At 48.6% G+C, this 25894-nt stretch overlaps 1 protein-coding gene across 5 annotated transcripts in view; it reads right to left on the bottom strand.

The window, feature by feature from the left end:
- LOC138752003 (alanine aminotransferase 2-like) overlaps nucleotides 1-25894 on the bottom strand; it is a 93623-nt gene that overhangs the window by 40593 nt on the left and 27136 nt on the right. For all 5 annotated transcript variants that reach the window (XM_069915145.1, XM_069915143.1, XM_069915142.1 and 2 more), the window contains 3 exons: nucleotides 24681-24814; nucleotides 13672-13915; nucleotides 5031-5110 (listed from right to left, as the gene is read on the bottom strand). In XM_069915145.1, the coding sequence (XP_069771246.1) occupies nucleotides 5031-5110; nucleotides 13672-13915; nucleotides 24681-24814 (458 nt within the window). The remainder of the gene's footprint in view (nucleotides 1-5030; nucleotides 5111-13671; nucleotides 13916-24680; nucleotides 24815-25894) is intronic.

A 25894-nucleotide genomic window follows, 5' to 3' on the forward strand; every position in this document is an offset into this window, starting at 1 on the left:
AGCAAGGGAAAATTCCACTCTCACCAGCGTCATATAGACCAATATCATTACTTAACACAGATTATAAGATAATAGCTAAACTATTAGCAAATAGATTAGCAGATTATGTACCTAAAATGGTAAATCTAGACCAAACTGGATTTATTAAAAAAAGACGGACAACAGACAATATTTGCAAATTTATTAACTTAATTCATGCAGTAGAAGGGAGTAAAGCGCCAACAGTAGCAGTTCCTTTAGACACAGAGAAGGCCTTTGACAGAGTAGAATGGAATTATTTATTCAAAGTATTGCAAAAATTCAGTTTACCAGAGAAGTATATTAATTGGATTAAAGCATTATATAAGGGGCCATTGGCGAAAGTGACAGTAAATGGATATATATCAAAGCAATTTAACTTAAGCAGGTCAACACGGCAGGGATGCCCACTATCACCCTTATTGTTTGCGTTAGCTATAGAACCACTAGCAGAATTGATAAGAACAGAAAATAATATAAAAGGGAAAAAAATAAAAGATAAGGAATATAAAATCAGTTTATTTGCGGATGATGTTATAGTATACTTAACAGAACCAGAACTATCAATAAAAGAATTATATAAGAAATTGAAGGAATACGGAGAAGTGTCGGGTTACAAGATTAACGTAAATAAAAGTGAAGCAATGCCTATGAATAATGCGGATATCTCAAAATTTAAGAAGGAATCACCATTTAGATGCCAAATGCAAGCAATAAGATACCTAGGTGTATAAATAAATAAAAATCTCGGCCAACTATATAAACTCAATTATTATCCACTAATGAAAAAATTACAGGACGATTTAGAGCATTGGAAAGATTTACCACTAACACTAATAGGAAGGATAAACTGTATTAAAATGAACATTTTCCCAAGGATATTATACCTATTTCAGGCATTGCCAATACACTTGACAGAGAAATTCTTCAATGAGTTAAAGAAAATAATAAGGAAATTTTTATGGAAAGGGGGGAAACCGAGTATAGCACTAGATAAATTAACAGAATGGTATAAACAAGGAGGCTTACAACTGCCAAACTTTAAAAATTATGATAGAGCTGCACAATTAAGATACCTATCAGATTTTTATCAAACAAGGGAAAAGCCAGATTGGACTAGATTAGAACTAGATAAAATAGGGGAAAAGATACCTGAACACATATTATATAAATGGGATGAAAAATTGGTACAACGTAGGAGTTCTCCAGTATTACATCATCTGCTCAATATTTGGAAGAAGATTCATGTAGAAAGGAATAAAACAAATTACCAATTACCAAAACTAATATTGACGCAAAATCAGTTACTCCCTTTTACAATAGATAACCTTTCCTTTAGAGAATGGGAGAAAAATGGGATCAAAAGAATAGAAAATTGTTTTTCAGGAAATAGATTATTATCCTTTGAACAAATGAAAGATAAATACAACATAACTCAAGATACAGTGCTGGCATATTACCAATTGAGATCCTACTTGAAGGACAAATTGGGAAGCAGTCTGAGGTTACCAGAGGGAAGTAATTTTGAATATGTGATTACAGATACAATGACAATCAAAAGATTTATAACAAATATGTATATTAAACTGCAAGAAAAGGAGAATGAGGAAACAAATGGTAAAACTAAACAAAAATGGGAACAAGATTTAAATATAAAGATAAAGAAGGAAACATGGGAGAAGTTATGCTCTGGAACGATGAGAAATACAATAAATACGAGGTTACGTATGATACAATATAACTGGATACACAGGCTATACATTACACCTCAAAAGTTAAATAAATGGGACCCAACAATATCTGACAGATGTTTTCGTTGTAAAAAAGAAATGGGAACAACAATTCATGCAATCTGGACATGTGAGAAAGTAGAAAAATTTTGGGAAGATCTAAACCAAATATTAAATAAAATTACAGAAAACAATATACCAAAAAACCCAGAGATCTTCCTCCTAAGTAACATAAAAAACAAAGAATTTGGAATTGATTTGGAGGATGCACAAAAAAGATTTGTTAAGATAGCTCTAGCCGTAGCAAAAAAATGTATTGCCAACCTGGAAATTGGAAGATAATTTGAGAATACAACAATGGTATATAGAAATGAATAAATGTATTCCATTAGAAAAAATAACATATAGTTTAAGAAATAATATTGAAATATTTGAACAAATATGGGAGCCTTACATTAAATACAATAGCGAAAACCTATCGGGGACATTCACTACCTAAATTAACGAAAGGAGAAGGAAATGAAAAGAATGGACTCAGTGGAATTTCTTGTTTATTTTTATTGAATGACATCTTTGTTTGACTGGTTTAATGTGTCTTAGATTTTGTACTTTAAATGTGGGGGGGGGGAGGTAGGGAGGGTGGGATGGGAGGAGGGGGGGGAAAATGACACTATATATTTGAAAAGGAAAATGTATGTATCTTGGTCAGTGTGGTTTATGGTGTGAAAAAAAAAATTAAAAAAAAAAGATCAGTACGTGGAACTACAATATTGTGGCCGTTACAGAGACTTGGCTGGAGGAAGGGCAGGATCAGTTGATGCAGGTACCGGGGTTTAAGTGTTTTAAAAGGGATAGGATGGGAGGTAAGAGGGGAGGGGAGTAGCTTTACTGGTCAGGGATAGTATCACGGCTCTAGAAAGGGAGGACACTGCAGAGGGAGGATCCACTGAGTCAGTGTGGGTGGAAGTCAGAAATAGGAAGGGAGCTCTCACTGTGCTGGGAGAGGTCTATAGGCCACCAAATAACCCTCGGGACATCGAGGAGCAGATCAGCAGGCAGATTTTGGAATGGTGGGAAATACAGGGTTGTAGTTATGGGTGATTTCAACTTCCTAACATTGACTGGCACCTCCTGAGTGCAAGAGGGATGGATGGGGCTGAATTTGTCAGGTGTGTCCAAGAAGGATTCCTGACACAGTCTGTGGACCAGCCGACGAGAGGAGAGGCCAGACTGGATCTAATTGTGGATAATGAACCAGGTCAGGTGGCGAATTTCTCAGTGGGGGAAGATTTTGGTGGGAGTGACCACAACTCACTGAGCTTCAACCTCGTGATGGATAAGGTTAAAAGCAGAGAAAATGGGCAAGTGTTTAATTGGGGAAGGGCTAATTATGATGGGACGAGGCAGGAACTAGCGAGAGTACATTGGAAACAGATGTTCAAGGGTGAAAGCAGAGATCTAATGTGGAGGAAGTTTAGGGACCACTTGTGCTGGGTTCAGGATAGGTTTGTTCCACTGGGACAGGGCAAAGATGGTAGGAAAAGGAAACCAAGGTAGAAGGAAGCATAGATAAGATATAGGAAGCAGGAAACAGGAAGGGAACATGAGAAGTATATGGTAGCTGGGAAGGATCTTAAGAAAGGACTTAAGAGCTTGAAGGGGGCATGAGAAGGCCTTGGCATGTATGATTAAGGAGAACCCCAAGGCATTCTCTGTGTATGTGAGGAACAGAAGGATGAGGGAATGAGGGTGGGGCCACTAAAGGATAAAGTGGGGAATGGGTCTGGAGGCAGAAGAGGTTGGGGAGGTTGTAAATGAATAGTTTGCTTCAGTATTCACTAGAAAAAGGAACGTTAATTTGGATGAAGTTGGAATAGAACAGGCCTGTGTGGTCACCTCATTACAGGAAGGATGTGGAAGCTGTGGAGAGGGGGCAGAGGAGATGTACCAGGATGTTGCCTGGATTGGAAAATATGTCTTGTGAGGCAAGGTTTGCAGAACTGGGACTTTTTTCTTTGGGAGCATGGAAGGATGAGAGGAGACTTGATCGCGGTCGACAAGATTCTGAGAGGCATAGATAGGGTGGACAGCCAGTGCCTGTTTCCCAGGGCAGGATCAGAAAACACCAGAGGACATATGTACAAAGTGAAGGGAGGGAAGTTTAGAGGAGATGTCAGGGGTAAGTTTTTTTTAAACACAGAGAGATGAGGGGGCCTTGGTTTGTCCTTCCAAAAAACCACACCTCACATATGTCTGCATTAAATTCCATCGGCCATTTTTCAGCCCATGTTTCCAGCTGGTCCAGATCCTTCTGCAAGCTTTGAAAACCTTCCTCACTGTCCACAACATCTCCAATCTTAGTGTAACCTTCAAACCTACTGATCCAATTTACTCCCTGTTTCCAGAGCCTCCAACTCATCTCCACAGTCATCTCCTCTTCCACTACTTCCCTCCCCCAAACCTCCTTCCCTCGCCTAAATCCTTACCAGACCCACTCCCTCCACCACCCCATCATCCTTCAACTGCCCCTCCTCCCCAGATCTGCCCTGCTTCCCCTACCTACCCCTTTCCTCACTTTTGTGACCTAACCTATTTCCCTCCACCTTCCCAGACCCCAACTCCTCTCCCCCTCTTTCCCAGATCCCCTACTCCTACTCCTTCCTAGACCCCCACTCCCCCTCCACCTTCCCAGACCCTCCACTCCCCTCCTGCCTCATTCCCAGGTCCCTCACCCCCTCCACATTCCCAGACTCCCACTCCCATCCCCCCTTCCCAGACCCCTCCCACTCACCCCCAGGCCCCCCACAACCCTCCCTCCTCTCAGACCCCTTGCCCCTCCTTCCCAGACCCCCACTCCCCCTCCACCTTCCCAGACCCCCCTCCCATCCCCCTCCTTCCCAGACCCGCACTCCATTCCTACTTCTTCCCTAATCCCCTTCTTTCCCAGACTCATTTCCCCCTCCCCAGACTACCCTCTTCCCCTCAGAATCCCCACTCCATCCCTATTCCGTTCCCATCCTCACTCCCTACCTACCCCCTCCCAAATCCCTACACCCTTCCCATATCCTGCCCTCTCCCAGCTCCTCTCACTCCACTCCCCCCCGGATGGAACCTGCCCCGTCAGGCCCCGCCCCACATTCCACTCCCTCTCTCGCATCCCCCTTGGGCTCTGTCCCCCTTCCCTCCACCCTGCCCACCCCCTCCCCATTTCCTCCTCCCACACCCTTTCTTCCCCCCCCGTTGATGGACCCACCCCCTCCCAGGCCCTGTCCTACCCCTCACCTCATCTGCCAGCAGAAAAAGCCTCTCCTCGGCAGCGAATTGGATCACCTCTTTTATCACCTGCCGGGTCTGCACCTGACCTACAAGGAGTGAGGAGACAGTCTGTGAGTTACCCGACCCCTGGCCCCTATCATCCATCCCTCCCCAGATCCCCTGCGTCTATCCCCATCCCTCCCACCCTCTCTAAACCAATCCTTCTCAGCAGGAGTCATACAGAACCTCTTGGGCCCACAGTGGGCCTTGAACTGAAATCATAAAATGCTTTTGTCATTGGTCAGAAAGAAGAACACAACTAAATGGGAAGGGGGGCCCATAAACTTTGACCAGAGTCCAGGGGGAGGGGACATAGTTGAAAAACAGTTGAGATTGGCTGTTCTCATTCACACAAGGACATCAGTAAAACAGGAGACGTCATCGTGGTTGACGTAAAAACTCAACGATGGAGAAACTCAGCAGGTCAAACACCCGACAGCATTTCGGAATTGAGCCCCTTCATGGGGTGAGCAAAATGTGGACAGGAGCCCGAACAAAATATTAGGGGGAAGAACACGGTCCCACAGGGAGGTGGAGAGAGGAGGGGGACGGCTCTGACTGGAGAGGGAAGGGGATGGAGAGTTGACAGGGGGAACTGAGATCAGGCGAGCAAAAACCGCAGAAGTCGTAAGTTAATGCCATCCGGTTGGAGAGCGCCCAGGCGTGGGAACATCGGCTGTTGTTCGCCCGATTCACGGGCGGTTTTGGTGGGATTGTACACGAGGCTGTGGACAGACATGCTGGCGGTGGAAAGGAGCAGGTGATTGAAGTGGGTGGTCCCTGGAAGATCCCCATCGCTGATGCGAACAGAGCGAAGGTACTCAGCAGAGCGATCACCCGGTCTCTCCAATGTGGAGAACGCCGTAAAGGGAGCACTGCCTGCACCCGATCGCTCCAGCGGGTGCATGAGTGGATTCTGCACCGCGGTCCTGCGCTGACACATTTGACCACATCCCCCTCTGCACCACATGGTGAACCCCCTCTGCACCATAGGGTAAACCCCCTCTGCACCACAGGATGAACTCCCTCTACATCGCATGGTGAACCCCCTCTACATCGCATGGTGAATCCCCTCTACTCCACATGGTGAACCCCCTCTACTCCGCAGGGTGAACCCCCTCTACTCCGCAGGGTGAACCCCCTCTACTCCGCAGGGTGAACCCCCTCTACTCCGCAGGGTGAACTCCCTCTACTCCGCAGGGTGAACTCCCTCTGCACTACATGGTGAAACCCTCTGCACCGCAGGGTGAACCCCCTCTACTCCGCAGGGTGAACCCCATCGGCACCGCAGGGTGAACCCCATCGGCACCGCAGGGTGAACCCCCTCTGCACCGCAGGGTGAACCCCCTCTGCACCGCAGGGTGAACCCCCTGTGCACCGCAGGGTGAACCCCCTCTGCACCGCAGGGTGAACTCCCTCTACTCCGCAGGGTGAAACACCCTCTGCACTACATGGTGAAACCCTCTGCAACGCAGGGTGAACCCCCTCTACTCCGCAGGGTGAACCCCCTCTACTCCGCAGGGTGAACCCCCTCTACTCCGCAGGGTGAACCCCCTCTACTCCGCAGGGTGAACCTCCTCTGCACCACAGGGTGAACCCCCTCTGCACCACAGGGTGAACCCCCTCTGCACATCAGGGTGGATCCCCTCTACTCCGCAGGGTGAACCCCCTCTACTCTGCAGGGTGAACCCCCTTTACTCCGCAGGGTGAACCCCCTCTGCACCGCAGGGTGAACCCCCTCTACTCCGTAGGGAGAACCCCCCTCTGCTCCACAGGGTGGACCCCCTCTACTCCACAGGGTGAACCCCCTCTGCACCACAGGGTGAACCCCTTCTACTCCGCAGGGTGAACCCCCTCTGCACTGCACCGCAGGGTGAACCCCCTCTACTCCGCAGGGTGAACCCCCTCTACTCCGCAGGGTGAACCCCCTCTACTCCGCAGGGTGAACCCCCTCTACTCCGCAGGGTGAACCCCCTCTGCACCACAGGGTGAACCTCCTCTGCACCACAGGGTGAACCCCCTCTGCACCACCTTCAAACCCAGTCTGTCCACGGCCTCATGCCCTGCCAATCCAAGGCTGTTTGCAAATTGTATGAGCCACACCTAATGTTCTGTCTGGATCCTCCCCAACCGGACGGCATTAACAGTGACTTCTCCGGCTTTCTATTAGGTCGCACCCCAGCCTCCTACTTTTCCCATTTCCCTGTTCCTCCAGCCCTCCGCCCCCTTCCCTCTCTGTTCCCCCCACTATCACTTCTCAGCTTTTACCTCTTCACCTCTCCCACCCAGATCCATCACAAAACAAAGGACCAGAAATAGGCCATTCAGCCCATGGAGTCTGCCCTGCCATTCCACAATGAGCTGACCATTTCCCCACCCAGCCCCACTGCCTGCGCTTCTCCCCAGAACATTTGATGCCCTGGCTAATCAAGAACCTATCGATCTCTACCTTAAATGCACCCAATGACCCAACCTCCACACCCACCTGTGGCAATAAATTCCACAGATTCACCACCCTCTGGCTGAAGAAATTCCTTCACATTTCTTTTCTAAGTAGATGCCCTTCAATCCTGAAGTTGTGCCCTCTTGTCCCAGACTCATCCACTGAGGGAAACAACCTTTCTACATCTATTCTGTCCATGCCTTTCAACATTTAAAATGTTTCAATGAGATCCCCCCCCTCAGTCTCCTAGATTTGAACGAGTACAGGCCAAAGGCTGTCAGGCGCTCCTCATATGATAACCCTTTCATTCCTGGAATAATCCTTGTGAACCTCCTCAGAACCCTCTTCAACCTTAGCACATCCTTTCTTAAATGAGGAGCCCAAAATTGCTCACAATCTCCATGTGAGGTCCCACCAGGGCCTTATAAACCCCCAACATCACATCCCTGCTCTTAGATTCGATTTCTCATGAAATGAAGGTCAGCATTCAACCATTGAACATTACAGAACAGAAACAGACTCTTTGTCCCTTCTAAAATGTGCCAAACCTCATCCCACTGACATGCACCCAGTCCATGTCCCTCCATACCCCTTCCATCCACGATCCTTTATCCGGTACCCTTGGGGGACAGTGTGTTCCGAATTTCGGATTTTTTTGGATTTCAGAAAGCCCACCTGAATTGTGCTGCCGTATCCACCTCCACCCTCTTCCAGTCGCCCGGCCGTCTCCCCTAACTGCGGTCCCTCAGCTGCATCCCCCAACCGCAGTCCCCCGGCCGCCTCCACCGACCACGGTCCCTTAGGCGCCCGGACGTCTCCCCCGACTGCTGGTCCCTCAGCCATCTCCCCCGACCGCTGGTCCCTCGGCCGCCCGGCATTCTCCCCAATCGCCGGTCTGTCCTCCAACCGCGGTCCCTCAGCCGCCCGGCTGCCTCCCCCAACCGCGGTCCCTCAGCTGTCTCCCTCAACTGCTGTCCCTCGGCCACCTCCCCTGACCGCCTGGCAATCTCCCCCAGTTGTCTCCCCGACTGCCGGTCCCTTGGCTGCTTCCCCCGACCGCCTGTCCCTCATCCGACCCCCAACCCCCAGTCCCTCGGCCGTCTGGCAGTCTCCCCCGACCGCCGGTCCCCACTTGCCGGATTTTGGAGTTTTCCGGATTTTAGATGTCTGGATAAAGGATCATGTACCTGTACCTGTCCAAATTCTTCTTAAATTTAAAAAATTGAGCCCACATCTAACCCTAACCCTAATCCTACTAAGCAGCACCCCCATCATTCTCTGTGTGTAGTTTCCCCTCATGTTCCCGCTAAATCTTTCCCTTTTCACCCTTAACCGATGTCTTCCGGTTTGTATCTCACTGACCCTCAGAGGTAAAAGCCAATCTACATTTATTCTGTCTGTCCCCCTCATAATTTTACATACTGTCTATCAAATCGCCCCTCATTCTTCTACACTCCAGGGAATAAAGTCCTAATCTGTTCAACCTTTCCCTGTAACTCAGTTCCTGGAGTCCAGGCAACATCCTAGTAAATCTTCTCACTCTTTCTGTCTTAGTGACATTGCATTTGTTTTCTTCACCACCGACTCATCCTCCACATGTAGCCTCCTGCTGTGTTCCTCCTCTGGCCCCTCGCTCGTTCCTTGCTACATGAAGAATGCTGGGAGATCTGCTGAGTCTCCCCTGCAGCTTTTTGTAAACCATCCTTTCTCAAGTCAGGAGAGCAGATCTGCCCACGGTTCTCCAGATGCAGGGTCTCGCCAAGACCTTGTACAGTTGCAGCAGAACCTTCCTGCTCCTCAACTCAATCCCTCCAGCGATGGAGGCCAATGTCCCATTTACCTTCTTGATGACCTGTTGCACCTGCAGACCAACCTTGTGAAATTCATGCACAAGACCCCCAGGTCGTTTTGGACACCCAACTGCAATCTTCAGCATTAGACAATAGACAATAGGAGCTGGAGTAGGCCATTTGGCCCATCGGGCCAGCACCGCCATTTTAGATCATGGCTGATCATTACCATCAGTACCCCTTTCCAGCCTTATCCCCATAACCCTTAACTCCGTTACCCACAAGAGTCTTCTCTAACTCTCTTTTGAACATAGTCAGCGAATCCGCCTCTACCACCCTCTGTGGCAGAGCATTCCACAGATTCACACTTCTCTGGGTAAAAAAATGCTTTCTCATCTCCGTCCTAAAGGGCCTACCCTGTATTCTTAAACTATGCCCTCTAGTCCTCGTCTCCCCCATCATTGGGAACAAGTAATCAGACTTCACCCTGTCTATCCCCCTGATGATTTTGTATACCTCAATCATGTCCCCCCTCATCCTTCTAAACTCCAATGGATACAAGTCCAGTTTTTCTAGCCTTGCTGCATATGTCAACCCCACCATCCCTGGAACTAACCTTGTAAATCTGCGCTGCACACCCTCTATAGCTAGTATGTCCTTCCTCAAGTTTGGAGACCAGAACTGGATGCAATACTCCAGGTGGAGTCTCACCAGGGCCCTGTATAACTGCAGAAGGGCGTCTCTGTTCCTATACTCCAATCCCCTCTTTATGAAAGCCAACATTCCATTTGCCTTCTTCACAGCTTTCTGAACCTGCATGCTAGCCTTCAGTGACCGGTGAACAAGTACACCCAGAACCATTTGCACTTCCCCACTCCCTAGCTTGTCTCCATTTAAATAATACTCAGCTTTCCTATTACTTCCCCCAAAATGAATAACCTCACATTTGTTCACATTGAAATTCATCTTCCATTTAGCCGCCCACTCCCCCAACCTGTCCAAGTCCCTCTGCATTTTCCTGACATCCTCCTCACACCCCACACCACCACCCAGTTTCGTGTCATCTGTAAATTTGCTCATGTTATTCACAATCCCCTCATCCAAATCATCAACATAAACTACAAACAACTGAGGACCCAATACCGATCCCTGCGGCACTCCACTCGTCACATCCTGCCATTCTGAAAAAGACCCATTCACTCCAACCCTTTGTTTCCTATCTCTTAACCAATTTCCTATCCATGTCAGCACCTTACCTCCAATACCATGCTCCCTGATCTTGCCCACTAGTCTCCCGTGAGGTACCTTATCAAAGGCCTTCTGGAAGTCCAAATACACCACATCCACTGGCTCTCCCAAGTCCACCCTCTTTGTCACATCCTCAAAAAATTCCAGAAGGTGAGTCAAGCATGACTTACCCTTAAGGAATCCATGCTGACTAGCCCTTATACTATTATTTCTGCCTAAGTGTTCTGCTATGATTCCTTTTATGATAGATTCCAATATCTTCCCCACCACTGACGTCAGGCTGACCGGTCTATAATTTCCCGTTTTCTCCCTCCCTCCCTTCTTAAAAATCGGCACCACATCAGCCACTCTCCAATCCTCAGGGACCTCCCCCGAATCTATGGAACTTTGGAAAATGTCGACCAGTGCCTCCACAATTTCCATAGCCACCTCTTTAAGGACCCTAGGATGCAGCCCATCAGGCCCTGGGAATTTATCAGCCCTCAGTCCCAACAATTTACTCATAACCTCCTGTTTCTGGATCCGGATATCCATTAGATCCCCTACCTCCCCAGTAAAGTTCCCCAAGTCTCTTGGTACCGCATGACCACTACCCCCTAACTGACCATAACCTATATCCTCCTTGGTGAAGACAGTTGCAAAGTATTTGTTAAATTCCTCTGCCATCTCCTTGTTTCCGGTAATAATTTCACCCTTGCCCATTTTCAAAGGGCCAATTTTAGACCGAACCAATTTCTTCCTCTTCACATACTTAAAAAAGCTTTTGCTATCCTCCGCAATATTATCTGCTAATTTCCTCTCGTACTTCATTTTCCCGTATCTTATGGCTTTCTTAGTTACCCTCTGATGTTCTTTGAAGGTTTCCCAATCCTCTAATTTCCCACTCCGCTTCGCTATCTTATACTTACTCCCTTTGGATTTGATATTACACTTGATTTCCTTAGTTAGCCAGGGCTGCCATTTGCATCTCCTAGAGCCTTTCCTCCACTTTGGAATAAATTTGTCCTGAATCCTGTGAAAAATGTCCATAAAAACCTGCCATTTTTCCCCAGTTGTCCTCCCAGCTAGTGTATCTTCCCATTTTATTTTGGATAGCTCCTCCCTCATAGCTGCAAAATTCCCTTTATTTAACTGAAGTACAGATGCTTCCGACTTCCTTTCCATTTCCCTTTCTAATTGCAGCTTAAAAGTAACCATACCATGGTCACTATTCCCTAATGGCTCCCCTACATCAAGGTCACTTATTAAGTCTGCGTCGCTGCACAGCACCCAGTCCAGAATCGACTTCCCTGGCAGGTTCCTCCACTAGCTGTTCCAAGAAAGTATCTCGTAGACATTCTATAAACTCACTCTCTTGTGTTCCTGCCCCCGTCTGATTATCCCAGTCCACCTTCATGTTGAAGTCCCCCATAACTACCGTATTGCTACCACTTTGACATGCCACTCTTAATTCCTGATTTATACTAGTACCGATATCTGAGCTACTTTTCGGAGGCCTGTAAATGACCCCCATTATATTCCTCTTGCCCTTGCAATTTCTTAATTCAATCCAAACAGACTCTACCTCACCTGTTTCAATGCCCTTCTTTTCAAACGCCTGAATCTCATTTCTTACCAACAGAGCTACCCCACCTCCTCTTCTTAACTTTCTGTCCTTTCTAAAGGACGTGTACCCTGGAACATTTATTTCCCAATCCTGCCCTTCCCGCAGCCATGTCTCCGTTATTCCGACAATGTCATAACCTCCCATTGCCATTTGTGCCTCAAGCTCATCCATTTTATTCCTTACACTCCTTGCATTCATACACAATACCTTGATGCCATACCTCCTTTCTCCCTCCACCTTGGTTCTTGGTGCATTCGTTCTTATTCTAACACTTTTAGCTCCCTTATTCCTTATTGTTTCACCGTCTATCGGAACCACCCCTATATTCTCTCTCCTATCTACTTCCCTATCAGTCCTGTTCCCTTCCCCCTGCCAAATTAGTTTAAATCAGCTCCGACAGCTTTATTAAACCTAACTGCCAGTATATTGGCCCCCTTCGCATTCAGGTATAAACCATCCCTCCTGTATAGGTCCTGTCTTCCCCAGAAGAGATCCCAATGGTCAATGAACCTGAATCCCTGCACTCTGCACCATTCCCTCAGCCACACGTTTAACCAGTGTCTGTGGCAACCATGCTCAACACTGCCCCTCCTTCTTTCTCGTTGCCCTGGCAATGCCCCACCCCCAATAAATTCTTAGCCATTGACTCATGGCACACTCCCATCCTAATGGGCTATCAGCCCTGTCCCTCAATTCCAACCCATCCCCAGGCCTGTTTCTCGATCCCAGGCCTTGCCCAGCTCAACCCTGGGACTGTCCCCTAATCCCAGGCCTTATCACTGCCTAACTACAGGCTTGTTTCCCCCCCACGCCAGTCCCTGCCCCCAGACCTGTTCCACAATCACCAGCCTTGCCCCCACAGGCCTCTTCCCTATCCCTGGTCTTTCCCCCAGGCATGATCCTCAATTCCTGGCTTTGCCCCAGCCCAACCCCAAGCCTCACCCACCATCCCTGCCTTGCCCCAGCCCTACACCAGGACTATTCCCCAATGCTTGGCCTTGTCCACAACCCATCCCCAGACCTGTTTTCTGATACCTTGGCTTTCCCCCAGCCCATTCCCAGGTCTGTCGTCTGATCCCTGGCCTTGACCACATCCCATCCCCCAGACCTGTCCCCTGATCCCTGGCTGTCCCCAGGAATGTTACCTCATCGCTAATGCTTGGTCTTCTCCACAGCCCATCCCCAGATCTGTTTTCCGGTGCCTGGGCTTTCCCCCAGCCTGACCCCAGGTCTGTGTCCTGATCCCTGGCCTTAATCACATCCCATCCCCAGTCCTGTCGCCTGATCCCTGGCTGACCCAGGACTGTTACAAGATCCCAGCCTTGCCCATTACCCACCCCCAGGCCTGTTCTATCCCTGGGCTTTCCCCCAGGCCTGTTGCCTCATCCCTGGCCTTTCCCCCAGGCCTGTTGCCTCATCCCTGGCCTTGCCCCCAGCCTATCCCCTGATCTCTGGCTTCGCCTACACCCTGACCCGCCCAGAAGCTGCACCTTGCCCCAGATGCCCCAGGATCTGATTTACCTGTGGGGTTGCCAGGGTTGATGGTGCAGAGCACCTTGGGGTTACAGTGCTGGCGTGCCTGGTACAGGGCCCGGCGCAGCTCATCGATGTTCAGGGCCCAGCAGTTGTCCTCATCCAGGTAGTAGTTGACCTGCACTGCACCCAGGTCTGCGATAGCCGCCGAGTACAGGGGGTACTGGGGAATGGGGATCATCACCCCGGTACGTCCTTTACCTTTGCCTGACACCAGGAGCTTGAGGGTGGTCTGTGGATGCAACAACACAACATCGTGAGCAGCTCAATTCTGCATGCCATCCAGGCAGGTCAACTTGCTCTCAAGTGCAATGGGCAGGAAGAATAAAACTTGTGTTATAGAGAGGGGAGTAAAATTTTTAATTTAGACATGCAGCATGGTAGCAGGCCCTTTCGGCCCACGAGCCCATGCCACCCAATCACACCCAATTAATCTGCATCCCCGGTACGTTTTGAACCAGTGGGAGGAGACCGGAGCCCCCAGGGAAAACCCACGTAGACATGGGGAGAACATACAAACTCCTTACAGACAGCACAGGATTCGAAACCCGGTCCCCATCGCTGGCATTGTAACAGTGTTGCGCTGACCATTATGCCAACCATGGCGCATAGAGGCCTAGATAGCATGGACAGCCAGGGTCTGTTTCCCAGGGCAGGATCAGCAAACACCAGAGGACGTGGGAACAAAGTAAGGGAGGGAAGTTGAGGGAGATGTCATAGGTAAGTTTTTTTTTTGCACAGAGAGTTGTGGGGGCCTGGAATACTCTTCCAGGAATGGTGGTGGAGGCTGGGACATTAGAGGCATTTAAGGGACTCTTAGACAGGCTCATGGATGGAAGAAAAATGGAGGGCTATGGGATAGGGAGGGTTTAGTACTTTTTTTAAAAGGAATATACGGGCTGGAACAACATCAAGGGCTGAAGGGCCTGTAATGTGCTGTAGGTTTCTATGTTTTAACAGGAATACATGCGTGGGTAGAGCATTGGCTGATTGGAAGGAAGCAGAGAGTTGGAATACAAGGAAGGGAAGGTCATGCCTCACGAGCCTAATTGAGTTTTTTGAGGAGGTAACAAAAGAATTTGATGAGGGTCGGGCGGTAGATGTGGTCGACATGGATTTGACAAGGTTTCCCACAAGAGACTCATCCAGAAAGTCATGAGTCATGGGACCAGTGGAATCTTGGCCGCGTGGATAAAAAATTGGCTTGTAAGAAGAAAGCAGAGAGTAGTAGTGGAAGGAAAGTATTCCTCCTGGAGGGTGGTGACTAGTGGAGTGTCGCAGAGATCTGTTCTGGGACCCCAGCTCTTTGTGATTCTTAACCATATAACCATATGACCACTTACAGCACAGAACAGGTCAGTTCGGCCCTACTAGTCCATGCCGTAGCAAATCCCCACCCTCCTAGTCCCACTGACCAGCACCCGGTCCATACCCCTCTAGTCCCCTCCTATCCATGTAACGATCCAGTCTTTCCTTAAATGTAACCAATGATCCCGGCTCGACCACGTCTGCCGGAAGCTCATTCCACATCCCCACCACCCTCTGCGTAAAGAAATTTCCCCTCATGTTCCCCTTATCATTTTCCCCCTTCAATCTTAAACCATGTCCTCTAGTTTGAATCTCCCCCTTTCTTAATTGAAAAAGCCTATCCACATTTACTCTGTCTGTCCCTTTTAAAATCTTAAACACCTCGATCAAGTCCCCTCTCAATCTTCTACGCTCCAGAGAAAAAAGCCCCAGTCTGCACAACCTTTCCCTGGAACTCAGACCCTGAAATCCTGTCAACATTCTCGTGAACCTTCTCTGCACTCTCTCTATTTTGTTTATATCTTTCCTATAATTTGGTGACCAAAACTGTACACAGTACTCCAAATTTGGCCTCACCAATGCCTTGTACAATTTCATCATGACCTCCCTACTCTTGAATTCAATACTCCGATTTATGAAGGCCAACATTCCAAATGCCTTCTTCACCACACCATCTACCTGAGTATCAGCCTTGAGGGTACTATTTACCACAACTCCTAAATCCCTTTGTTGCTCTGCACTCCTCAATTGTCTACCATTCAATGTATATGACCTATTTAAATTTGCCTTTCCAAAATGCAGCACCTCATATTTCTCTGTATTAAATTCCATCAGCCATTTCTCAGCCCACACCTCCAGCCTTCCTAAATCACCTTTTAATCTACGGTAATCTTCCTCACTGTCCACAACACCACCAATCTTTGTGTCATCCGCAAACTTGCTTATCCAATTCTCCACCCCTACATCCAGATCGTTAATATATATAACAAATAATAGTGGACCCAGGACCGAACCCTGAGGAACTCCACTAGTCACCGGCCTCCAATTGGACAAACAATTTTCTACCACTACTCTCTGACACCTTCCATCCAACCACTGCTGAATCCATTTCACTACCTCCTTATTTATACCTAATGCCTCCACCTTTTTTTCTAACCTCCTGTGGAGGTCTTGTAAATGACCTGGATGAAGAGGTGGAAGGATGGGTCAGTAAGTTTGCAGATGACACGAAGGTTGGAGGAGTTGTGGATGGAGTTGAAGGTAGTCAAAGGTTACAGGAGGATATAGACAGGATGGAGAGTTGGGCAGAAAAGTGGTAGATGGATTTCAATCTGGATAAGTGTGAGGTGATGCATTTTGGAAAGTCAAACCAGAAGGCTGAGTACAGGGTTAATGGTCGGTTACTTAAGAGTGTGGATGAACAGAGGGACTTTTGGGTCCAAATCCATTCATCCCTTAAGGTCACCGCACAGGTTGATAGGATAGTTAAGGAGATCTATGAGATTCTGGAGTTCATTAATGGGGGATTGAGTTCAGGAGTAGAGAGGTCACGTTACAACTCTACAAATCTCTGGTGAGACCACACTTAGAGTCTTGTGTTCAGTTCTGGTCACCTCATTACAGGAAGGATGTGGAAGCTGTGGAGAGGGAGCAGAGGAGATTCACCAGGATGTTGCCTGGATTGGGAAACAAGCCTATGAGGCAAGGTTAGCAGAGCTGGGACTTTTCTCTTTGGAGCGTAGAAGGATGAGAGGAGACTTGATAGAGGTCGACAAGATTACAAGAGGCATAGATAGGGTGAACAGTCAGCCCAGGGCAAGCTCAGCAAACACCAGAGGACGTGTGTATAAAGTGAAGGGAGGGAAGTTTGGGGAGATGTTAGGGGTGTTTTTTTTTTTACAGAGCGTTGTGGGGGCCTGGAATGTTTTTCTGGGGTTGGTGGAAAAATACAGGGTTATGGGGTTGGGAGGGTTTAGAACATTTTTTATAAAGGAATATATGGGTCAGTAGAACATCAAGGGCCTAAGGGCCTGTACTCTGCTGTATTGTTCTATGTTCTAAGAAAGGTTCATATTCTGATTGGCTGCCAGTTGCCGATGGTATCCACAGGGGTCGGGGTTGAGGCCGATTCTTTTTATGATGTATATTAATGATTTGGATGATGGAATGAATGGCCTTGTGGCCAGGTTTGTAGATGATATGATGGTCAGTGGAGGAGCAGGTAGTGTAGATGAAACAGGGAGGCTGCAGAAGGATGTGGACAGATGAGGAGAATGGGCAGAGAAGTGGTGAATTAAGTAGAATGTCGGAAAGTGGACGGTCACGCAGTTTGGTGGAAAAAATTAACGGCCGGACTATTTTCTAAATGGGGAGAAAATTGAAAATTCCCAGATGTAAAGGGACCTGAGGGTCCTCATGCAGGAGCCTGAAGGGAAACTTGCAGGTTGAGTCGGTGGTAAAGAAGGTAAATGCAATGTTGGCGTTCACTTCCACAGGAATAGAATCTAAAAGCAGGGATGTGAGGTTGAGGGTTTATAAGGCCCTGGTAAGGCCTCACGTGGAGATTGTGGGCAGTTTTGGGCTCCTCATTTAAGAAAGGATGTGCTGATGTTGGCCTGTACTCATTGGAATTTAGGTAAATGGGGGGGGGGGTGGGGGGGAGTTGGAGTCTCATTGAAACATTTTGAATGTTGAAAGGTGTGGACAGAGTAGATGTAGAGAGGTTGTTTCCTACAGTGGGAGAGTCTGGGACAAGAGGGCACAACTTCAGGATTGAAGGGTGTCCACTTAGAACAGAGATGCAGAGGAGTTTCTTTGGCCAGAAGGTGGTGAATCTGTGCAGTTTGCGGTCACAGGTGGTTGTGGAGGCCGGATCATTGGGTGTATTTAAGGTATTTAAGGCAGAGATTGACAGGTTCTTGATTAGCCAGGGCATCAAAGGTTATGGGGAGAAGGCCGGGCAGTGAGGCTGGGTGGGGAAATGGATCAGCTCATGATTGTATGGTGGGGAAGACTCGATGGGCTGAATAGCCTGTTTCTGTTCCTATGTCTTATGGTCTAATTGGTAGTAATGAAGTTGTGGGAGGGAAGAGGGGGACTGTGGGAGGAGTGGGATGGAGGGGAAGATGTGGATGGGAGTTTGGGTAAAAAAAACAGAAATGCCAGATGAACTCTCCTGGTCTTTTCAGTGTCCAAAAATATATTGCCGATACTTTGGAGAGTCAGGGTGTTACGGTCGAGCTGGACGGATGGGGAGAGGAGGCTGATTTAGGAGCCAGTGAGTGCTCGAGCTGTGGGCCGAGTTGGGAGCTCAGTGGCCAGGGGCTGAACAATCGCCCCCTTTGTGTTGCAGCCAGCTGAGTGTTGGGTTCTGTCATGGCAGCAGGCCCACCCGCTGACAGTCACTGCTAAATAACGCTCTGGTTGTCACCTAGCCTCCCGCCGGGGGGGACCCTGGACTGTGGACCTTGCTCTGAGTTCCCATTGCACAGCCAGTGTGCTGCAGAGAACAGAGAGCACTACAGCCCAGCACGGGCCATTCGACCCTCGATGCTGTGCCGACTTATATATTCCTACCAAAATAAACTGACCCTTCCTACCCCATATCCCCTAATGTTCCAGCTTCCACCACCATCCCCTGGCAAGGCATTCCAGGCCCACACAACTCTCACTGTTAAAAACTTACCCTGACCTCTCCCCTAAACTTCCCTCTCTTCTCTTTGTACACACATCCTCTGGTGTTTGCTGATCCCACCCTGGGAAACAGGCACTGGCCTGTCCATCCTGTCTATGCCTCTCAGAATCTTGTAGGACAGGAGTTTGTTCCAGGATCAATTTCAGGAACACCACACTGGATCCAGTCCAGGAGCCGGATAGGGTGACATGGATCCCAGGAGTGGATACAGGCTGGGATCTGATCCCAGGGTTAATACAGAGATCGCAGATCTTGGGAGTGGATAAAAGCTCAGATTTGATTTAGGTGTTGGGGAAGGGTGTGGGTGGGGGGGGATCCAACCTCTGCGCTCAGAGTGCAGTTACTGTATACAAATGTGCTGGAGAAACTCAGCAGGTCACATATCGTCCAGTATCAGGTCTGAGCCTGTCGTCGGGGTGATCAAAATCAGGCGGGCGACTGAATAAAAAAGTGTGGAGGGGGGAGGAGTACATTTCTGTATTTGTTACCATAGAACTTTACTGCACAGAAACAGGTCCCTAGTCTGTGCCTAGGCCCACTAACCTAAACCTAGCAATGATGATGTCCACGCCAGGTCATGAGAGATGTCTTTCTCCTTCAGGCAATGTGGCTTTCCCTCCACCACCATCAGCTCGGCCCTCACCCACCTATCCTCCATTTCCCGCACATCTGCCCCGGCCCCCTCGCTCAACAAGGAAAGGATTCCCCACCCCCCTCTCCCCCACCAACTCCCCACCTTCTGCAGGGACCACTCCCTTCTTGTCTGCTCTTCCCTTCCCATCCATTGCCCCTGATATGATGGAGACGTTTAAAATTATTTGGGGGGTGGACAGAGTAAATGTAGGTCGGCTTTTTCCACTGAGGGTCGGTGAGATACAAACCAGAGGACAGGGGTTAAGGGTGAAAGGGGAAAGGTTTAGGGAGAACTTCGTCACACAATGAGTAATGGGGGTGTGGAACGAGCTGCCAGCTGAGGTGGTGAATGTGGGTTCCATTTTAACATTTAAGAAGAATTTGGAGAGGTACATAGATGGGAGGGGAATGGACTGGGTGCAAGTCAGTGGGACAAGGCATAAAAATGATTTGGCATAGACTAGAAGGGCCGAAGGGGCCTGCTTCTGTGTCATAATGTTCTTCAGTTCTCTCAGCCCCATCCATAGAGCCCCTCCTCCCCCAATCAAGTCTCACCTTTCCTCCCTCCTGCCCGATCTCTGTCCAATGTTAACCTTTAGCCCGTTGATCTGTACTTCCCTCCCAATGCCATTTCTCCCCACCCTCAGCCTTTGAATTCAAGCCGCCTGCTTTTTACTACAAAGTGCTCTTTACCTTGCTATGGATGCTGTGAGATTGGCTGGGTTCCTCCAGCATTTACTGTTTCTTTTAACTTTGGTCACAGCGTCTGCAGACGTTCACGTTTCACTCTGAAGGTCTGTGCATAGAGAGCAGCAGGGGACAGGAGGAGAGAAGTTTCCGGAGGGCTGTGTGGGAGCTGAATGAGTTGCTCCACACTCCACACCAACACCATCATGCCCTCCCCCCCCTTCCCCAGCCCCCGCAAGGGGGTATGGACAGTGCCTGCCCATCTCTCCCCTGGGAACCTGGTGACTGGCTGTAGTGAGATGGGCAGAGGGGTCTCCAGCAGCATTTCGTGGTCAGTGTGCGCAAAAATCTTACGTCATGCAAACTTTTTTTCCTTTGTGAGTGCTTGTGCAAATGTAAACTTGAAATTGTTTTAAGATCATTTTGGCCCAGCTGAGCTCTCGTGGCCCTAATAAACAGCACTGGCGTGTTTTAATACATGTAGTAAACCAGTTAACAGAAACAGCTCAGAGATTATTTTCAAGAAGTTTAATTATTAATTACTACGTTATTTTAGGTCGTCAACCCTTTGTGTGCTGGTTGAGAGACAACTGCGTGCGCACATGCGCCCAGCTTAGAGGGAACAGCAGTGTCCTGCGTGACCAGCACATTGCCCTGGCTGTCAGTGGCTAAAGAACGTACCCAGGCCTCCTGCAGTGGGGAGCTCCCTCACCGCTCCTCCAACAGCATGGAGATTCCTCTCTGTCCCTCCCACAGGGAGGAGCTCCCTCATTGTGCCTCCCTAACCCTATCACTGCCCCTCCTGCAGGGAGGAGCTCCCTCACCGCCCCTCTTCCCACAGCACCGTTTCCTCTCCACTTCTCCTGTGGTGCGGAGCTCCCTCAATGCCCCACCCTCACTGCCCCTCCTGTGGTGCAGAGCTCCCTCATTGCCCCTCCCACAGTGCAGAGCTCCCTCACATTGCTCCTCCAATGGAGCAGAGCTCCTTCACTGCCCCTCCCGTGGTGCAGAGCTCCATCACTGCCACCACCATCCCCACAGGTCTCCCTCAGCTCTAAGTGCTGGATCAAAGAGGTCCCTGGTTAGGACTTAGAGTGGAGAACAGGAGCAGACCTCAAAGTCCATCATGACTAGGGGAACGAGGGGATCACAGAGGATCAAAACCTCCTCTGCTCTCCTGGTTGCCCACCGCCGCTCCTACCTCCCCACCCATCTATTCCCCAGGCTCCCCTCTGCGGTTTCCGGAACTTAGCCCGTCTCGAAGCGTCCTGAGGAGGTAAAGATCCATAACCGACGTCTCGGGACTTAGACCTTCAAAGAATGAGTAAAAAGCAGGGAGGTGTCCAAATTAATGAATTGGAGGGAGAGGAATCTAGACCACCAGACAAAAGGTGTCAGTTGGATAGGAGGAAAGGTGAGAATTTTGGTCACCAAACTACAGAAAAGATATCAATAAGGTAGAAAGAGGGCAGAGAAGATTTTCTAGGATGTTGCCTGGACTTCAGAAACTGAGTTACAGGGAAAGGTTAGGACTTTATTCCCCCAAGCATAGAAGACGAGGGGAGATTTGATAGAGGTATTTAAAATTATGAGGGGGGTGGACAGAGTAAATGTAGGTCGGCTTTTTTCCCACTGAGGGTCGGTGAGATACAAACCAGAGGATATGGGTTAAGGGTGAAAGGAGAAAAGTTTAGGGGGAACTTCTTCACACAGAGAGTGGTGGGGGTATGGAACGAGCTGTCAGCTGAAGTGGTGAACATGGGTTCAATTTTAACGTTTAACTTTTTAACTTAGAAACAGTTATTAATGACTCAGCAGGTGGATTTCACGTTGTAAATTGTCAAATTTATTCAGAGTTTTAGATTCATGAATATTTATGCTTCAAATGTTGATGATAAGTTTATTCAGGATTCCTTTTTTAATTTGGGGCAGGGGGATGTGAAAATGTAATGGTTGGCGGTGATTTTAATTGCTGTTTGGATCCATTATTAGATAAATCTTCGAAAACGGTGATTAAAAACTAAAATGGCAAAATTAATTTTATCATTAATGAAAGAAATGAATTTAGTCGATATTTGGAGAAGATTGAATCTTAAGGAGGGGGGATTATTTATTTTATTCTTTTCAATAGGATTCTTATTCGAGAGTAGATTTCTTTTTATTACTGGCTCAACTGTAAAGTCGTTCAACATCTGCTGAATAGAAGAGAAGAACATTTCCAGATCATTCTCTATTGATAATATCATGACAGCTTCTGAAAAAATAAATACTACATATCGATGGAGATTCAATTCTTCATTGTTGAGAAATATTGAGTTTTGTAATTTTATATGAGATCAAATACAGGTACACAATCCTTTATCCAGACATCTAAAATCCGGAAAGTTCCAAAATCCATCATTTTTCTTTCCAGGCACAGGTACAGCGGAGGGAGGGAGAGAGAGAGACAGCAGCGCGACCAGGTTGGGCAGGGGAAGGGGGAGAGATGGCAGCGCAACTCAGGTGGGCGAGGGGGGAAAGAGAGACTGCAGCGGCACTCGGGTGGGCAGTGGGGGGGGAGAGAGAGGCGTCAGCGCAACTTGGGTGGGTGAGGGGTGAGAGAGATGGCAACGCAACTCGGGTGGGCAAGGGGGAGAAAGATGGCAGCGCGACTCGGGTGGGCGAGGGGGAAAGAGACGTGGATATGGCAGCACGATTCGAGTGGGCTTAAATCTGGGGTTTTTATTCTGAAATCCGGAAAAATCCAAAATTCAGAAAACACTGTCCCCCAAGGGTTCCGGATAAAGGATTGTGTACCTGTACACAATCCTTTGAGAATAAATGCAGGTTTGGTTGATAGTAAATTTATTTTGTGGGATGCTTTAAAGGCATATTCAAATTATTAGTTTCTCGAGTAAAATTAAGAAACAGTATTCTAGGGATGTTGAAAAATTAGAGCAGGGGATAGAGAATTTAGAGAAAGATGTGCAGAAGAAATCAACAGAGAATAGAAAGATACAATTAATTAATAAAAAATGCATTATAACCCATTGCAGATTTACAAAACGGCAAAATTGTTGCAGAGAACTAGACAAAAATATTATGAATTAGGGGAGAGAGCCCGTAAAGTATTGGCCTGGCAATTAAAAACAACAATTAATGCTATTAGGAACGATTCAAAAATCACATAAACATTTCAAGATATAAATGAAACTTTTAAGGAGTTTTATGAGAGAGAGAGAGAGAGAGAGAGACAGAACTAGAGGAAAGAAGACAGGGAGACAAAGATGGGGGTGAGGGAGCTAATGGAAACCAGAGAAGTCAATGTTAATGCTATCTCGTTGGAGGGTGCCCTGATGGAAGACGAGGGTGGTCTCAGTGCATGAGGCCATGGACAGACATGTCAGCAAGGGTATGGGACAGGGAATTGATGGGCGGCCACTGGGAGATCCACACTATTGTGGCGAACAGAGCCAAGGTGCTCAATGAAGCGACCTCCCAGTCTGCAGCCAGACTCTCCTGGAGTGGGTGCGTCCACTGTGGGTGAAGATGGCTCAGGAGCTGTGTGCCGCCCGCTCTGCGTTTACCACGTTTACTCAGTGTGCGTGTGCAGAAATAGGCCAAGGGGAGGGTTTGGGGTTGATGTCAGGAGCTCAGGTGTGCGCCTGTAGGCTGACTGCTGAGGGGAGGGTTTGATGACCGGAGCTCCCGACGCCCAACTCCAAACCCTCGGCCTACAACCGAGCTCATGATGCCCACTCCTCACTCACCCCTCAGCCTACACCAGAGGTCTCGACGCCCAACTCCGATCCCTCTCCTGACCCCTCTTGGAGCTAGGGCTGAGGAGGGTGCACGCTGGACGACGAGTTTGAGCACCTTCCTGCTCTCTCCCACCAGGTGCTTGGTGCCGAGAGTCACCTTTCCACTGACGGTAAGAAAGGGCACCCGCGGGAACGGTGACAGCCACTTAAATTCGGCCGCTCCGGCCCGGGGAACGCCGCTTGCTGCTTTAATTCTGTGAACACTGGCCCTTGATGTAGGGTTTTTAAAAAAAAAATAATCGAATCAATTAAATAGTCGTGCTTTTAAGGCGCGGATTGTTTTCCAACATCTCACAATGGTGGACATGACTAGGGTTCTACAGTGACAATGACAGGTCGGGAAGGTGAGGTGGATGGAATGGTGGCGGAGAGGGATGGTGAAGGGTTGAAGTGAGTACGTTTTAACGGGGGTGTGTGGGATTTCAGTGTTTGCTATAGGCGCTATTTTCCTTAGATTTGCCACTGCGGGTGGGGGGATGGGGGGGAGGCCTCAGCCTAGGGCCCGGGTGGTAGTTAATCCAAAATCAGGGCTGCCAGGCTGGGGAATAGCTTCTCCTCACAGGCTGTGAGACTGATCAACAACAGTATCCTGTATCCAAGACCATCATCCCAAATATTTACATCTAATTATCTTGATTATTTATGTGATCTTCATGCACTGTGTGTTATTGTTCATGCACCGTGGTCTGGAGAGACGCTGTTTCATCAGTTTATTTATGTACAACCAGATGACAATAAACTTGAACTTACAGTATTGTGTTCTGTTCTGGGTCACCTCATTCTAGAAAGGATGTGGAAGGGGGAAAGGAGCTGCCGAGAGAGGAGAGGGGAGCTGCCCTGCGTGACTGGCACCGGCCACCCGCGGGCCTACTCACCACAATGGCGTCGCTGGCCCCAGTGGCGAGGAAGATGTTGTCGGGGTTCGAGGAGATTCCCCCATCCCGTTTCTCGATGTAGTTGGCCACACTCTGCCGAATGGCCTCGATGCCCTGACTGGCGGTGTAGGCACCTGGACAGGGACGGGATCGCTCATAACTCAAAGTCCAGGCCCTGTGCAGCAAGCCGCCAGGTCCCAAAATTACCCACTGCCCAGGCCTCACGCAGCACACTGCCCTTGCCCAATCTAACTCACTGCACAGGCCTGACTCAACTCATCGCCCAGGCCTCACACAACACACCACCAAGCCCAAAATAGCCAACTCAACCCAATGCCCAGGCCTCATGCACCACACTGCTAGGCCCAAAATAATCCACTGCCCAGGCTCGACTAAACCCACCGCCCAGACCTCACCTCCCCTCACTCCCACACTGTCCATTCTGAGTGCACCCCCTCCTCCTGAATTCAGCTGTTCCCTCTCTTCTCCTGAGCCCTAGATCGTCACCTCTTCCACAGCTACCACCCCAGAAATCAAATCTTAACCTTTGATACCCTGACTATTCTGTTACCCACCAATCTCTGCCTCAAATACACCCAATGATCCATTCTCCACAGCCGCCTGTGGCAGCAAACTCTAGAGGTTCGCCACTCCCTGGCTGTAGAAATTCCTTGGAATTTTGCTTTTAAATGGATGTCCTTCAACCCTAAAGTTGTCCCCTCTTGTCCTAGATCCCCCGACCATGGGAAACAACCTCTCTACATTTACTCTGTGCAAATCTTTCAACCCTCAAAGTGCTTCTAATTGTTGGAATGGTTGGTGTTGTTATTAGCAGAACTCTACTATAGCGTCAGAGATCCGGGTTCCAATCCCACGCTACCTGCAAGAAATTGGTACGTTCTCTCCGTGTCTGCATGGGCTTTCCCTGGGGACTCCTGTTTCCTCCCACCCTTCAAAATGTACCGTGGGTGTAGGTTAATGGGGTTTAATTGGGCGGCATGGGCTTGTGGACTGAAAGGAGCTGTTACCGAGCTGCGTGTCCTTCATTCTTCTGAACTCCAAGGAGTAAAGTCCATGATCTGTTATTTAGCCTCATGGGAGGTGCAAACAGAGTAAACGTAGGTCAGCTTTTTCCACTGAGGGTAGGTGGGATACAAACCAGAGGACATGGGTTAAAGGTGAAGGGGGAAAGGTTTAGGGGGAAACATGAGGGG

Source organism: Narcine bancroftii, chromosome 1, assembly GCF_036971445.1.
Source record: "Narcine bancroftii isolate sNarBan1 chromosome 1, sNarBan1.hap1, whole genome shotgun sequence".
Lineage (NCBI taxonomy): Eukaryota > Metazoa > Chordata > Chondrichthyes > Torpediniformes > Narcinidae > Narcine > Narcine bancroftii.